Source organism: Hemibagrus wyckioides, linkage group LG26, assembly GCF_019097595.1.
Source record: "Hemibagrus wyckioides isolate EC202008001 linkage group LG26, SWU_Hwy_1.0, whole genome shotgun sequence".
NCBI classification, from domain to species: domain Eukaryota; kingdom Metazoa; phylum Chordata; class Actinopteri; order Siluriformes; family Bagridae; genus Hemibagrus; species Hemibagrus wyckioides.
The window spans coordinates 20,585,229-20,602,148 of record NC_080735.1 but is presented as its reverse complement, the minus strand read 5'-3'; the positions used below and the strand labels follow the sequence as shown (position 1 = coordinate 20,602,148).

The window sequence follows — 16,920 nt, the reverse complement described above, 5'->3', positions numbered from 1 at the left end:
CTAATGATTGAGTGGTGACTCTTTACGCTTGAAACAGTGACATGGCTGAAATCGTGCATAAATCACATAAAGTGAAACTTATTTTTCCATCCATTCATCCATCCAAAAAAAATGTTATTTACACAGTTGTGTTATTTACACTGTTGATATAAAACAAATTCCTGCCAACCAGGTGTTTCACATCTGTCTGTCTGTGGGGGTGCCGTTAGATATTGGCACGCCCCTTGTTTCATTAGCCAAGCCCCCTAAACTTTCTGGTACATTCTGTCTGGAAAGCGCTGGATCTTCTTAAAGGGGCGGGGTCAACACTGCTGCGGGACATGATATCATACTGTAACGTGTAACAGTCGGCTTTAGGTGGTTTGTTGTGTTGTGGTGTCGCGTGATCAGTAACTAAGCATACACGATGTATTTTAATGATGACTGAAAATGTTCCATCAACGTTTCAGTGTCTGCTTCTGACTGTGCGCATGCGCGGAGAAACGGCTGAGTGATCAGGGTGGTACTCTCATATCGCTTGTCGGTATATCGGTATAAAGATAGTGGGAGGATCTCGGTGTCGGTGCCGGTGCGCGTGCGTTCTGTAGTGTAGAGTCTCGCCATGCACCGGGGCGCGCTGCTGCTCTCCGCCGCCTCGGCGCTGCTCGTGCTCACCCCGTGCTGGGGATATTTTCCGGAGGAGCGCTGGAACCCCGAGTCTCCCCTGCTGGCACCGCGCGTGCTGCTCGCGCTAGTGTGCCGCAACTCGGAGCACTCTCTCCCGCATGTCCTCGGTGCCATCGACCGCCTTCACTACCCCAAGGACCGCATCGCTGTATGGTGAGAAGTCTGTTCTTTCATTTTCTGGATCATTTCCTCAGCAGAACGGGAAGTGCAGCCATGCGCGTGCCAGGGTGATTTAAACACACCACATTTTCTTTAATTCTGTGGATCTGCCCATTTCATCATCATAAAACATCCTTATTTTTACAAAGAGATTAAATCAGCAAGACTGTCAGGTGTAAAGTCTAAAGGAAGTATTTAATTAGGGGTGGGGTGGGGGGGTTGAGACGTGTCCAAATCTTCTACAATCAGCTTGTTCATCGCTGCAGCTCTCTCTCTCTCTCTCTCTCTCTCTCTGTCTCTCTCTCCCCCCATCGGTTGCTGTTCGGCATTTCTCGGCTGTATTCGGCTCCACTCGGCTTTTTTGGAGCGAAAGAGCCGGATGGTGAAATCAGCCCGAGAACATTCAGGTGAAAAAAAAAAAAACGGTCCATCTGAGGGTGCAGTCACTCAACCTAAAGACTTTCGTACCTTTTTGGTTTTTGGCAGACATTCATCTTCATACCTCTGGTTCCTGCCCTGCATCCCATCATCATCATCATCATCATCATCATCATCTCTAGAAGTTAAAAAAACATGTTTTCAATACAACCCACACAAAAGAGCAGGACGGTTTGTATAGCGATCTATTTGTTTTGATTTTGTTAGGTTCTCTAAAATTTGTAAAGAACATTTTGAACACAAGTCAGTGCATCAAGCAAGATTACATGTGAGAAAATTTACATGTTTGTAAACAAAACAAACAATCAAACAAACAAAAACATAAAATTCTTTTAAAAAATCCATATTTTTCCTAAATTGTTCTTTTTAAAAATTGGTACAAACAACTGTGAGCTGATATTATAATGCATTTTTGACATTTTGTGTGTGTGTGTGTGTGTGTGTGTGAGAGAGAGAGAGAGAGAGAGAGAGAGAAGGAATGTGGTCAGGTGATGAAAACATTCCCTGCAGGGTCGCACTGGGATCAGCACAGTGAATGAGTTTAGCACATGACTGAGTGAGGATAATGGCTTCCTCGTTTCACTTCAACACACAGGCCGCTGTTAGAAATCTGTTAAAAACTCCTTTAAATCATAGTATAAGTCTGAAATCACCACACAATGATCAGTTATACAATATAACAGTTTACAGCACAGAGCCGGTGACTTCTGGATTCTGATTGGTCAGAAGGTGTTGATTAATTCTGTTTAACAGCAATTCTGACAGTAGCGCAGGTTTATATCAATGCCCTCGCTCTGATACCTTATTGTTCCATAGCAACATGCTACGATGGAAGCTCAACATAAACAGATTATTGTTTCATTGAGGTTACGGTGATGTTTTTCCTGTAAGGACGCGTTTGTGGAAAGATCCGGAGTGGTGTGTTATTACTGCTTATAACTTGCCTGTGAATTGTTTTTGAAAGATCTCCAGAACCACTGCTCTGATGATCTCATTTCAAAAAGCTTTACCTCTACCTGTTTATTTTCCAAACAAAAGCGGCCGCATGTGTTACCTGCAGCTTGTCTACAGCTGGAACACAACTGTCACGTGCACGAAGAGCTAAACATGTTCAGCCACACACTCGACCTCATGCACTTACGGATTTCTAACACATCTGTAAAGTATTATTTTATCCTCCACCTGTTATAGTAGCAGAATTTGACACGTCGCACCTCTTACACGTTGCACTCTGTGAAGTAACGAGTGTGAAGCCGGTGCAGGTCTGCACACGTTTGACGATTCTCAATTTCAGGTCAGTGTGTGTGTGTGTGTGTGTGAGTTTATTTCAGTACGTCTCTTTGCTCTGGCCGTCCTGAGGCCGGATTTATGTAAATATTTCTTTAACTTTAGAGAGTTTATACACAGAGCCGAGTGGTGAGGTGGCACACGCTGAGTATCCTTCACTACATCACGCTTTCTCACACAGACTGTGTTTAATGCAGCAGCAGATCGAGGGCATGTGAGGTCACAGCTGGAATTTAGGGCTTTATCTTTAGGTTGTAGACAGGATGTAAACAGAGAGGGTCTCAATGAGCCAGTTACTGGTCTAATGATATAATCTGGGAAGGGATGTGGTAGCTTAGTGGTTATGGTAATGGACTACTGATGGAAAGGTTATGAGTTCAAATCTCAGGCCACTGCCGGGCCCTTGAGCAAGGCCCCTAATCCTTAGTTTTATATAATGATATAAAAATGTAATTAGCTCTGGATAAGGGTATCTGCCAAATGCTGTAAATGTAAATCGTGGACTGAGAACTAATGTGACACAGAGTGTGAAATTTCTGATTAAATTCTCAGAATAAAATCAGTTAAAATCCACCAACAGGATCACAGCAAACTCAGAGTGAAGAAAGTTTCTTTACGAGAACCTGTTTGCTGCACCAGATCATGCTGATTCAGGATCTCGAGTCTATCGTTAGAGGATCTTTATCTCATACTCTGACATGGAGACTCACGCTGTCTATCACACAGACTGGGTTCGAGTCAGTGTATGATCTCATACAGTGTGATGAGGAATTGTCTTAAAAGTGAGAAGAGATCAGAGTTAATATTCAGGATGTATGAATTAATGTATGTAATTAATTAATGTAATTAATGTTATTTAATGTTAATTAATGTAATTAATGTTCAGTAATGTATTACTGAACAGTTCACTTCAGGAGTGTGTGTGTGTGTGTACTTGTGAAATTCATGCCAGAGTGTGAGTCTCTGTGCACACAGAGGCAGCACTCCAGCTATAATTCTCTCTCTCACACACACACACACACACACACACACACAGTCATTTGACTTCACTTCTAACACACATTTTAGTAGACTAAGTCAAGGTAATCATGATGATGGATGATGAAAGTTAAATACTGTCTTTTCATTGCAGCCTTCAATCTCTCTCTCACACACACGCGCACACACGCACGCACACACACGCGCACACACACACGCACACACACACACACACACACACACACATATGCTGGAGTGCTGCCTCTGTGTGTGCAGAGACTTATTATGTTCTCACACTCTGGCATGAATTTCACAAGTAAAACACACACACACACTAAACCTGCTTCCATGTAAAAACAACCAAAAGCTCCATACACCAGAGAAGTCAGAGTCTGAGACACACAGTTGTACAGAATGTCTCTCTGTGTGTGTGTGTGTGTGTAGCTTTACAGTTTCTCTTCACTAGAACTAAGAGACTCAAACCCTGCTCCAGCATAACAATGTCCCTGTGCACATGAAGCTCCACAAAGACGTGGTGTAAAGGTGAAGGTTGGAGACTCTGATTCAACCCCACTGACTCATCATCTGAACATCAGAGTCTGATCTCACTAATGCTCTTGTAGCTGAATGAACACTAATCCCCACAGACACAATCCAACATCTAGTGGAGAACCGTCCAGAAGAGAAGAGCAGAGTGGAGTGGATTATAACACAGAGGGAGGGAGTGAGGTGTTAATCAGAGTGCACAAACTTTTGGCAGCATAGTTCGTTTTCCAGTTATGTCTAACACTTAAAGATGTTTGATATAAAATCTGGAAGGGAAGCATCACCAGACCAGTGTTTCTACTTAAGAAAACAAATGAAGGAGATAAAAACCAGATCTGCTCTTTATGTCTGCCTCCAAAAAAATGTAGGTTTAGTTGCATTTTTTTTTTTGCAGAACAAATATTTCCCATCATGCAGTAAGACAGATGCAGACATCTGACTCATAAGTTCCTTTCTGTGTGTGTGTGTGTGTGTGTGTGTGTGAGAGAGAGAGAGAGAGAGAGAGAGAGAGATGGAAATCATTTTACTGTTGTCTCTGTGGTGTAGGTTGTGACACGGTGTGATGTGATGCATCAGATTTCCAACTCAGATATCTGTGGTGCAGACAAAAGCCAAACCCATGTGTTGTGTCTGAATGTAAAATACATCAGTAAAACAGCTGGATTGTCCTGAGAGTTGAATATCTTGGTGTTAGCTCAAGTGGTTAGGGCTCTGGGCCATTGACCGGGTGATCGGGTTCAAGCTGCCCTGTTGGGCCCTTTGAGCAAGGCCCCCAACCCACCCTGCTCCAGGGGCGCTGTATCATGGCTGGCCCTGCGCTCTGACCACAACCCCCATGGATGGGATATGTGAAGTAAAAATTTCACAATGTATACGTGACAAATAAAGACAACTTAACTTTAACTTTTTTTTCTGGGTTTAAGGTTCTATTTGGTGAGATTTGTCAAAATTGGTCCAGATTGGTTCGTTATTGTTTAATGCAAGTGCATTTGAATGACTTTTTTTTTAAATTAATTTTTCTTTTTGCCCAATCCCATCCTTTTTTTTTAAAGCGCACAAGACAATTTTTATAATTTTAAAACGAATTAATCTAAATTGCCATTTTTTTTTAAATGTTCCCCAGAAATGAAAATAGAAATATGAATCCATGCTCCTTAGAGACTCTCAGGATATAAAAACATGTGAAGATCTTTTTCTTTTCATCGAGCTGCTCATTAACCAACACTTCACTCATACACAGTAATTTACTCTTAAGATATTCTGAGCAAAATAATGCTGTATAAAACTCTTTTTCTGCTCATTTGAATTTTGTCCGTTCTCACCTCTGACCGATTCCTCGTTCTGTTGGCTGCAGGGTGGCGACGGACCACAACACGGACAACACGGTTTTCATCCTGCGTGAGTGGCTCATTAAAGTGCAGAATCTGTATCACTATGTGGAGTGGAGACCGCAGGAGGAGCCCAGGTGAGAGAAATCCCCATGAAGCAGTTAGTGAAGGCTGACATTAAATTCAATATGATCTTGTGTTGCCTACATGTACTTTTGTGCTCTGTGTTTGTGTTAGCGAGTATGAGGATGAGGACGGACCGAAGCACTGGACCGATCTACGCTATGAGCATGTGATGAAGCTACGACAGGCAGCGCTGGACACCGCCAGGCAGATGTGGGCAGACTACTTTCTGGTACGTAACTTTAGCTCAAAAGGAAGTGAAACCATGAACTGTATCCATGGGCGACTATAGAAACATAGAAAAAAAGACGGATACATTCCTTTCTCCATGCGAAAGCAGTGAGTAAAAGTGACAATTCCATGTTTTGTGCTTTTCTTTTATCCAACTAAAGTTCAACCTATATGGAAATATTGACTTCTTGTGGTCTTCCTGACAGCCCAGTTTTATCTGAACTAACTGAGGAAAGCAGAACAAGGAACAGGAAGCTTTAAATTTTTTAAATGATTTTTGACGTGTTGCCATGGTGATAGAGGAGCCACCCGGAAAGATGATTGTTTGCTTATGGCAATTGTTACTTTCACTTTTTTGGTGAACTTCTAAACCAATCAAACACTAGTGGGTGGGACTTTGGTGTTAAAGTGTGTGGTTCAACCTGCTGTTCATCATTTCTGTTGAAAACAAAGTTCCACTGACACACGCTAGGTTTTTTTTTTATCTAGCTCTGCTTGCTAGCATTGTTTTGCTAGCAACGTGGTTGCATTAGCTGTTAAGACGCTAAACACACGTTGTCGAAGGTTAATACTAACTACTCAAACATGTCCAATACTCTGATGCTAGAGTCTAAGAGTGACTGGAATAAGACTCATAGTGTTTTTTCCCCCCAAAAAATAACTCCAGATGTTTCTGCTGCATGAATGACATGGAAATAACTAAAAATATCACTGTCAGAAGCTAGGCTTCTGGGGTTAGCTCTGGCTGGCCTCAGTTCACCATAAACAGAAACACTTTCATTCAGTCACATGAAAATATCCATTTTACATAAAAACCAGTTGTGTTCATTGGGTCAAATGTCGTGTCGCGTCTCGTGTAGATGGCTGTTTAAGTTTTATAATATTTCCAGAATCTCTACTCTCTGATTAGAGTCTTTTTTTTTTAGCGTTCTGTGTAGAGGGTTATAATCTATCCCATGTGTGACATTTAGATTGCTGTATGATGTTCACTGTGAGCCGAATGTCTGTTATTATAACCGTGTGTGTGTGTGTGTGTGTGTATGTCTAAGTCCACTACAGAGCAAAAGTGTGTGAACATCTTTACTGTCCCTTGCTGGATGTGCTGTGACATTTCTCTCTCTCTCTCTCTCTCTCTCTCTCTCTCTCTCTCTCACTCTCTCCTCTCTGTAGTTGGTGGACTGTGATAATCTTCTCACTAACCCTGACATCCTCTGGAAGCTAATAAAGGAAAATAAAACCATTGTGGCACCAATGCTGAAGTCCAGAGCTGCCTACTCCAACTTCTGGTGCGGAATGACCTCTCAGGTAGCGTGTGTGTGTGTTTGTCTGTGTGTGTGTGTGTTGTTAAAAATGTCTTATATGTTTATGTTGAATGAAATCATCAGTAATTAAAGTACATATACGTATATGTGCTTGTATGAAATATATATTGTGTGTTTGTGTGTGTGCAGGGCTACTACAGGCGTACACCAGACTACATGCCTATAAGAAGTCAGGAGAAGCGTGGCTGCTTCCGCGTCCCCATGGTTCACTCCACCTTCCTGCTGGATCTTAGGAAACAGGCCTCCAGCCAGCTGGCCTTCTATCCTCCACACCCTGACTACACCTGGGCCTTCGACGATGTCATCGTGTTCGCCTTCTCCGCCCGCATGGCAGGTGTGTGTGTGTGGGTGTGTTTGTGATCTTGCAAGGAATTGTTTATCACTTATAGAAGGAATCTTCAGTGTCAGTGCTGTGTAACAGTCAAAGGTAAAGCTGGAACTTTAAGTTCCCTTTAGAGGGAACTTGACACTGAGTCATGGCTGGCGCTATGGGAATGCTTCTTTATGAAAGTTGTGTCTGATGCTCTGTGTGAAATTTATCAGTTCGGGTAGGTCATGTGACAAAGCTGAGTGCATCAGCAATACCATAAAAGGACATCTACATCACAGTTACTCCAGCTTATTTGTCTTCAGGAAGCTTTCTGTGTATGTTTGTGTCGATTGTTTGCCCCGTCTGTGTAGATTATGGAAAAAGAAGATATATTATGCCCTGACTTTACTCCGCCTTTCATCTCCATGCAGGCGTCTCCAATTTTTCCCATACTTCCACAGTGAGGTGCCAAGGTCATGGAATAATCCTTATAAGGCCATTGCTAACTATTCAGCCGTTTGTTCATGTTGGCGCACCAGATCTTGCCCTAGGTAGAGACCAGATTTCAGGAAGCAGGCTTCCTGCTGAGATATGGGCTGAGGCCCAAGGAATGGCATCTCCACCCATAGGTGATGGAATGCATATGGCAATTTTTGGCTGGGCAGAAGTGGCTTTGTTCACCTTTGAGGAGTCGACCCACTGTCCCCTTTCTCTTTTCACCAGGCTCTCTGGGGCTGGATGCTATGGTGCAAATGTATGTGTTCCCTGATAGCTCTGTTCTCAGGGGTCCTAGATAGGGTACACCACGTCCAAGTCCGTCTGTTACTGGTGGCCCCTATTGGCCCTAAGTCTGGCTTGTGGACCTAATTTCCCTTCTGGAAGCCTAGATTGAACCTCCTCTCTCGGGTGCAGATTTGGAACCTCTTGGTCTGGCCTCTGAGAGAATACCAGCTCCTAGAATCTGATCTCCCAACCAAGGTTGTGGAGGCTATGTTGAACTTTCACCTCTGGTGTAATTGGCATCGTCAGGATCTAGTTTACTGCCCTATTAGTACAGTGCTAGAGCACCTGCAGACATGCTTCTTTGAGGGTCTATCACCCTCTTCTTTGAGGTATACATGGCAGTCATTGCTGCAAGTCATGTGCCTGTTCTTTGGTATCTCGCTTTCGGGGCCAGGCAGGTGAGGCTTTCCTGCAGACCATGTCTCCTCTCCTAAGACCTCTCAGTTGTCCTAGAGGGGCTGCTCTAAGCTCTCTTTGAGCCAGTGAGTCAGACTCTGAAGAGTTTCTGACTCTGGAAATGGCTCTACTATTAAGTTAAATTATGTTGTATTTATTTATCACATATACATTACTGCACAGTGAAATTACTTTTTCGCATATCCCATCCTTGGGGTTGGGCTCAGAGCACAGGGTCAGCTATGATGTTGTGCCCCTGCAGCAGGGAGGGTTGAGGGCCTTGCTCAAGGGCCCAAATGTGGCAGCTTGGTGGTGCTTTAACCACAGTGGTTAAGAGCCTTAAACACTTGAGTTCCCACCATCCCCACTATTAGCCTTAGTCGCCTTAAGAATGGTAGTTCTGCAGGACCTGTGAGTTGCCCCCTCTTGCCTAGTGTTCTGACATGGACAAGGCTGCCCTGTGTTCTGCTCAAGGATATTTGTGCAGAATCTAATATGGGTGTGTGGAGAGGACCAACCCACTACAGCTCCACTCCTGGGTCCTGGATCTTACAGGACAAAAATGAGCTAAAAAATGAGGACAAAAAATGTTTGTGCTGCGGCAGGTTGGTCCTCTCCACACACCCATATCAGATTCTATAACCTGGACCTGGACCTTACAGGGCTTATAGTGCTCTGCTACCAGGTCATTTTTGCCCTTTCACAACCTCTGGAACAGACATCTCCCAGCATGTGGTGGCATTGGTATAGATAGATACGTTTTTCACCCCAATGGGAAATTTACATGAAGATATGTGTCTCCCCGTTGAGGAATCAAATCCCAGTCTTCCACATGACAGGCGGAGATACTGTCCACGATACTAACGAGGAGTTATAGACCATAGTACCATAGCATCAGCCATGATGCAGCACCGAGTTTCCTCAAAGGAAAACTAACCTGGTTCTCTGAGAACATAACGAGATGCTATGTCAGACAAGTAGAAGCTGGGGTAATGTGACATAGATGCCGTTTTATGGTCTTGTTGGAATGCTCATCACGTGACCTACCCAAGCTGATAAATCGGTGTGATTTCATACAGAGCATCAGACACAACTTCGGAAAAGATGCATTCCCAATGTGTCAGCCATGACACAGTATCTCGTTCCCTGGGTTACGTATGTAACCTGTTGTAGTTTTTTCACATTTTCAGTATACAGGAATTTATACTTCTTTGTGGTTTTTATAGTAACGTTTTTTGTGGTATTAATTTTAAGAGAGAATAAAGAGAGGCTGCTGAAAAAAACACTGATTATAGTTTAAGAGATTCCACAAAAAACACAAAAAAAGAACTATAAGAGGAATAAAACACTTGGCATTTGTTCTGTTCTGACATGCTGTCAGGTCATGTGACACTACCATGGGGTTGATTGTTCTTCTGTAACTGCTCAACCTCAAATGTTTTATTCTGAACATAAGCATTATCCAAAGAACCTTATCTTAAAGCTATATTTCAGCATTAAATGGTCGTTTACTTTAGTTCTCATAATTAATTAATTTATCCAACTTTTCTGAATGCAGTTCTGCGTCTCTTGGTTTTAGATCTCAGTTTTGGCAAAATATGTGATTTTGTGTAACTGTTGCACATTCTATTATCAGTATAAACTCTAAGCCAGTTGTCTTGTAGAAAAATGTAAAAATAAAAATAAAAAAGTGTCTCTCTTATTCTCCAGATGTTCAAATGTATGTGTGTAATCGAGAGACGTATGGCTACACCCCTGTCCCACTGCATACCCATCAATCCTTGCGAGACGAGGCAGATAACTTTCTGCACACGCTGCTCGAGGTCATGGGTCAGTTCCTGTTAAGGATTGTTTGTGGTCTATACAATTTTAACTTGTAATGTTATGCTGCATCACGGTTGTTTTCATGGATCTCTAAACTGTACGAACTTCATCTCTCTGTTCTCAGTGAACGATTCTCCGGTGGATCCCTCGGTGCATCTCCCTCCTGTCCCTCCTAAACTTCCCGACAAACTGGGCTTTGATGAGGTGAGAATGAATTTCTGATTCTATCCTGGTTGGTGGTCAGGTGTTGATGAATTCTCTAGAACAGTGGTTCCCAAACTTTTAGAAAGCACAGCACCCCTTTGTAGCATCTTTTTTTCCACGGCACCCCAACTCAATTAAACTAAATGTGCATGCGTACATACAAATATAAAATTAAATCCAGATGAGTAAACAACAAATGAAGCATAAACAGTAGCATAAATTTATTATGAATGCATCACAACAGACATAATATGAGGTGAAACAGCCCATTCAAATGAACTATCTGTCTTCTACAACTGGATGACACATGTCAACAGGCTGATTTTTTTGTTTTTCACATTTTCCAGGGATGAGAATGCTAGCTCACATAAGTAAGAAGTTGAAAACGTTAACAGCACATTGACGGCCCATTCTGCAATAGATGGGTATTCGTGTCCCACACGCAGCCAAAATTCATCCGAAGATATGTCTCCAAATTTTCATTTTAAAGTGCAATCCATACAGAGTTCCGCCAGTTCTTCTTTGCACTTTGATTGGCAATATCACAGATCCAGTCAAAGTTTTCATTAACAGCAGGGAAGGAATACTTGAACCTTTCCTGGTCTTACAAGTGGGTCCTCTGTTGTTTCAGGAAACATATCAATGTTTTTATTTTTCAGTATATCTTGGCCTTGAAACTGTTAAGTTTGTCTGTTGTTATTACACTATTCTCGTTATTTCCTTGCTCTCTGATCCATGTAAAACCGTAAGCCAGGTAGCTTTCACTGTACCGCCTGATTTTATTTATTTTTTGGTGTTGGTGGTTCCGGGTTGATGTCCGTCGGTCTTCTGGGCTGTGACATTTCTGCTTTATCTTTTGTTTAAACTAAACTACATTTATCCATCTTTGCCCTATACTGTGAATCACTGCGTGAAATATGAAATTTAGCATGCACCAGTACAAAGGGAGGAGCTGGGAGAAGCGGGCAGGGTGATCCTTCAACGGTCCAATTGGTGTTAAATAAATATTTAAACTTTAAATATGTAGCAAAGGTTTATATTAAAAAGCTCGCTCTGATGCCTTATCGTTACCATTGTAACAGCTTATTCATAGGGTCATGTACATAGATGATTCAGTGAAAACATCATGGATGTGGCAGGGTTTTCTGTAAGGAGATTGATTTAATGTTTATTAAAATAGGAAGAGGTCTTCAGGGCCGGCAGAAGTTCACACTTTTACAATCTTTTTTTATGGAAGTTTATTTCGATGATCTTTACATTTACGGTGTTGTAGGTGTTCATGATTAACCTGCTGAGGCGGTCAGATCGTAGAGAACGAATGTTAAGGACTCTGTGGGAGCAGGAGATCACCTGCAAGATCGCCAATGCAGTGGACGGCAAGTATGTACACAGACACACACACACACACAGACACTACCACTAAAATCTCCTCTCTCACCTGTGTGTGAGTCTTTTACACACCTTATAAATATCTGTGTAGAATGTTTTACATGTTCATGTCACCCCCCCCTTCTCTCTCTCTCTGCCAGGGCACTGAATGATAGTCAGATCCGTGCGTTAGGGATCAGAATGTTGCCGAGTTACAGTGACCCGTATCATGGCAGGCCGCTCACTAAAGGAGAACTTGGCTGCTTCCTGTCTCACTACAACATCTGGACTGAGGTGTGTGTGTGTGAGTGTGTGTGTGTGTGTGTGAGTGTAGTGATTTACTGATCGGGAGGAGATTTGGAAGGTTTTTGGGGTGTGTGTATGTGAGAAAGAAAGGCATACATGAAAATAGTCCTGATCCCCGTAATTATGGAGGAGACTAAAGGGAATGTTAAGTGCTACCATCAAATATGGACAAAGTGTGTGTGTGTGTGTTGTAGATTGTAGAGCGGGGACTGCAAAGGTCTTTGGTTATAGAAGACGATTTGCGCTTCGAGCCCTTCTTTAAAAGGAAATTGCAGAAACTGATGCAGGAAGTGGAAGCAGAAGAACTCGACTGGGATTTAATGTGAGTAAATACACACACACACACACACACACACAGTTCTGGACTGACGGCACTTAAGTGTGTAATTGAATTTAATTACACAGTGCTGAATAATTAGAGGGATGGCAGCGGAGAGATAATGAGAGAAAAGTGTCTTCTTTGGTGTTCAAATTAGTACAGTAAACTCCAACACACACACACACACACACACTCCTCTTCATCACCAAATTATTTTACCATAATGTAATTTTTTCCACACACCATCACATCACTTCAAAGGAAGATAAAAACTTTCCAGATCTTAAATTAATATTGTTTCAGATTGTAGCATCATCTGTTCTTTTGTTAATGCATGCAGTTACATTGGGAGGAAGCGGATGCAGGTGGACCATCCAGAGAAACCGGTACCCAACATCCGCAACCTGGTGGAAGCCGATTACTCCTACTGGACGCTGGGCTACATGATCTCATTACAAGGAGCTAATAAGCTGCTGAGGGCAGAGCCTCTGAGCAAAATGCTTCCTGTAGACGAGTTTTTGCCCGTCATGTACAACAAGCACCCAGTGTAAGAGTTTAACACACTCGCTGTTCGTGTCTTGGTTTAGTTCCGGTGAAAGGGATAAGATTTTTATTACAAGAGAATAACCAATTCACTGCAGGTGAAACACACAATGGTGTCATGTGCAGTCTTCTGTTTTTTCTCTCGATAAGTATAATTGACATTATTAGTCGCTATAGCTACGTCTCGTAAAGATACTAAAAGCATTTGTTTCTGTAGGGAGGACTACATGTCTCACTACGAGGTGAGAGATCTACGGGCGTTCTCCGCTGAGCCGTTACTCGTCTACCCCACGCACTACACAGGAGATCCAGGGTACATCAGCGACACCGAGACGTCCACCGTGTGGAACAACGAGACCGTTCGCACCGACTGGGACCGAAAGCGTTCGGAAAAGAACCGCGCAATGCACTCACACGCTACCTCTGACCTCTGACCTCTCATACAAAGAAGCTTTGAAATGCTAAAACTTTTTCTTTACCACTAGGTGGTGTTAGTGAGCAAAACGCACAAGGAGAGGAGTGTGTAGTGAGGAACATGCTTCGCTGTACACAACAGGCAAAATCAGTGTAGCATCAACAATGTATCTGAAGCGATTTTGCTCTGAAAACATGTACTGTTTACTTCAAACGGAAACTCATCGGGTAGCGAGCTAGTCTGCCTACTAACCAAGAAAGCATTTTATTCACAGTTCTGCTCAAGACGAGAACGAGACACTGAATTAAAATGAGTGAAAAGTCTCATTGCTGTGGTTTAGAGCGCTCTGCTCCAGATGTGGTGATGTGGAGGATCCACGATGTCACGAACAAAACAGAAGTCGATATTTCAAAGCAATTGTTTCTTAAAAAAACAAAAGAAGTTTACACAGTGTTTAATGTCTGAAGTTCTCGACTAATGTAGCTTTCAAGTAAAGAAAAGTTTGAGCCTCTAGCACACGTTTTCACCGTAAAACATAATGTGTGGCTCAGTAATCTTCTGTTGCTTGCTAACTTTATTAAAGAAAGTAAAGAATCAAACTTCAGACATTCAGTGTACCTGTAAGACCAAAAAGTATTAAAATGGGCTGATGGGACACTAATTAAGGTCCACATTGTTGTAGATCATACACATGAGGCAGTGTGAAAGGGAATAATTTCTATTAAATATAAAGTGATGGAATATTACATCGCTTCTATTGGAGAGATCAGTCAGAACTCAGATTACGGCACAAGTTCTGAGCTTTTCATCATTATATAATCAATCCTAAAGTTCCAAACATCATATATTGAAAATTTGTTCCAAACTCCATCAGGTCTGTTCGCATCTCTCGGTTCTGTTGTGGCTCCAGTGTGCTGCTGGTTTTCAGGACTATATTAATATTAATATTTAATGTTAAAGGGACATTCAGGTGGATTGTGTCGGAATCGAACACTCCGGTTTGTGCAAAAAAAAAAAAAAGCTTTAATAGTTTTTCAATCTTAACTTGTTTCTGATTGAGGACTGAGTTGAAATACTTGACCAACAGTTTCACTCGTGTACTGAAGCGCTTTCCAGAAACTTCTGCTATTTCTGAATGAGTTCATCTCGAGAGAACTGGTGTATTAAATAATTAGCAATTTTTTTTACTTTTGCTTCTTGAATTTGGGATTCTAGGCATGAAAAATGTGAGCATGAGAAGAGAGGAAAAAGTATTGGAATAATTCAGCTATAAATTGTACTATTTTGCAGATATTTTCTGTTCACTGTGGGAGGGCTCAGCTGTTTTACTAATCAAACATCGTCTATTGTTCAATTTGATATTCCTTAATATAGTGAGGCTTATTATTATTATTATTATTATTATTATAATTATTATTATTATTACTAGTAATAGTAGTAGTTTATTTTTTTTTAACACACAAAATTTTTAATCTTCCGCATGACTGATGATTGTTCTTTTACTTAAAAAATAGCTTTGCATCTTGATTGAATCTTTATTTCTGTTTTTGTAAACCTGTTGTTTGTATTTTGTTATCTAATTTCATATTTTAGTTATCTCATCATTTCAGAGAGGTTCCTAACCGAAATTTGACTTCAGAGAGGAAATTCCACCCTAATGTGCTTTTTACTTGCGTGACCTTGAAGTTGCCAAATATTTGATAAACGTTCTTTGTTTAAACTTAAGCTGATGTATCTGTTTTATTAGTTTAACCCATTGCTATTGTTCAGTTTTATTTTTATTTGTTTATTTTTTTTAGGTTTATTCCATCATCATCATCATCTTTATCATCATCATTTCAGAGCAGTGCCTTAAAGCCCGACTGGTTCCTGGACATTTGGGAGTCGTATGATTCTGTAACTGACTAACGCCGTGTTACACTGTGACGATGTGAGAGAGTTGTGGCAGAAGGTGAAGTTTTCAGAGGATCTGAAGTCAGATTTAAAGTTAAAGAAGTCGCGTTCTGGTTATATTGTAATGTGTTCAGAATGACGATCACTTCCCTCCTCTCACTGTTTCTTATGATATAAAAATCATGATATAAGGTGTAACTGATGATCAGTAAATGAAAGACAGATCAGCTGAGAACAGCAGCTTCAGCTCTGTGTGTGTGTGTGTGTGTGTGTGTGTGTGTGTGTGTGTGTGATTTCTGCTTAAGGTTTAATTTATTGCTCATTTCTGCTAACAGTGTGATCAGTGTCTCTGTACGGTGTGTTACGGTCTTACATTACAACCAAAATGTGAAAGAAAGAGAGAAACTTGTTATTCTTTATTTCTCAACCTCATAGTATGAGCATATTGGTAGACCTAGGAAATAATTGAGTTAATAAGTAAATAAATAAGTCAGAAAAATGCCCGTTAAAGTCTCTAAAACACACGCTGTCCCTCGCTCTGTGGAGATTGTTGATGGTGTGTCTCCCAATCAGAGACAGATTTCTGTACACACACACGATTTTAGAAATGCCTGGATCATCATCTTTTAGACCCAATTTTGATGTAATAAATGAGGATATGAAGCTAGTGGGTGTAAGTGTTGAGGATGCAGAAGATAGGGATAGGTGGAGAGAGATGATTCACTGTGGCGACCCCTGAAGGGAAAAGCCGAAAGAAGAAGAAGAAGATCATCTTTTAGACCCATGTGTTTATCTATCATGAGCGCATGACGGCTTTAATACGACGGCCACCATTTAAAACCTGAAAATAGCCAAAGCCAAAACTAGTCATAATATCTGGTATGAGTCTGGACTGAAGTCACAATAATGTTCCCTAAGTGTTTTTTCTTTTATAATATTGTAACTTTAGATCACAGATTTGATGGAATAGTTTTTTTAAAAAAAAAAAACTTCATTAGGGATGTAAGCTTCCAGACAAAAAGTGGACTGATGGAGAAACACTGAAGAAACGTGGAAGAACGCTGTGTCCTCTCTAGATACCTTCTACCTTCAGCTGCAGACTCGAGTGAGTTTCTTCTAAGAGGGGGGCGGGAGAGAGAGAGAGAGAGGAAGAGGGAGAGTGTGTGTGTGTGTGTGTGTGTGTGTGTGTGTGTGAGATGTATGTTTTGTAGAATCATGCTTTTATGTTCCAAGCACAATCACGAGAATGCGTCTCTCATTATAGACAACCGCAGTGTTCATTAACAAACTAAAATTACACACAACCCACCAGACTGTCTGCAGGCTTAATATAGGCTATACACACACACACACACACACACGCACACACGCACGCTATATGGCTGAACATGTGTGTACATAAACATTTACAGTGTATGTGAAGAAAAAAAACCCTGTTTGTGTGTGTGTGTGTGTGTGTGTGTGTGTGTGTGCTATTACAA

General features: G+C 41.5%; 1 protein-coding gene across 2 annotated transcripts; it reads left to right on the top strand.

The window, feature by feature from the left end:
• Nucleotides 1–275: 275 nt before the first annotated feature.
• Nucleotides 276–15,782, top strand: LOC131347138 (procollagen galactosyltransferase 1-like). Of its 2 annotated transcripts, none has more exons than XM_058381056.1 (12): nucleotides 276–819; nucleotides 5,429–5,539; nucleotides 5,640–5,757; nucleotides 6,927–7,061; nucleotides 7,208–7,412; nucleotides 10,278–10,397; nucleotides 10,516–10,595; nucleotides 11,869–11,975; nucleotides 12,125–12,257; nucleotides 12,464–12,591; nucleotides 12,929–13,135; nucleotides 13,349–15,777. In XM_058381056.1, the coding sequence occupies exons 1-12, from the start codon at nucleotides 602–604 to the stop codon at nucleotides 13,563–13,565; spliced, it is 1,779 nt and encodes a 592-aa protein (XP_058237039.1). In that variant the 5' UTR covers nucleotides 276–601; the 3' UTR covers nucleotides 13,566–15,777. The 2 variants fall into 2 exon arrangements, with proteins under 2 accessions (XP_058237039.1, XP_058237038.1); XM_058381055.1 differs by having other exon boundaries at nucleotides 677–1,434; nucleotides 13,349–15,782.
• The last annotated feature ends 1,138 nt before the right edge of the window (nucleotides 15,783–16,920 follow it).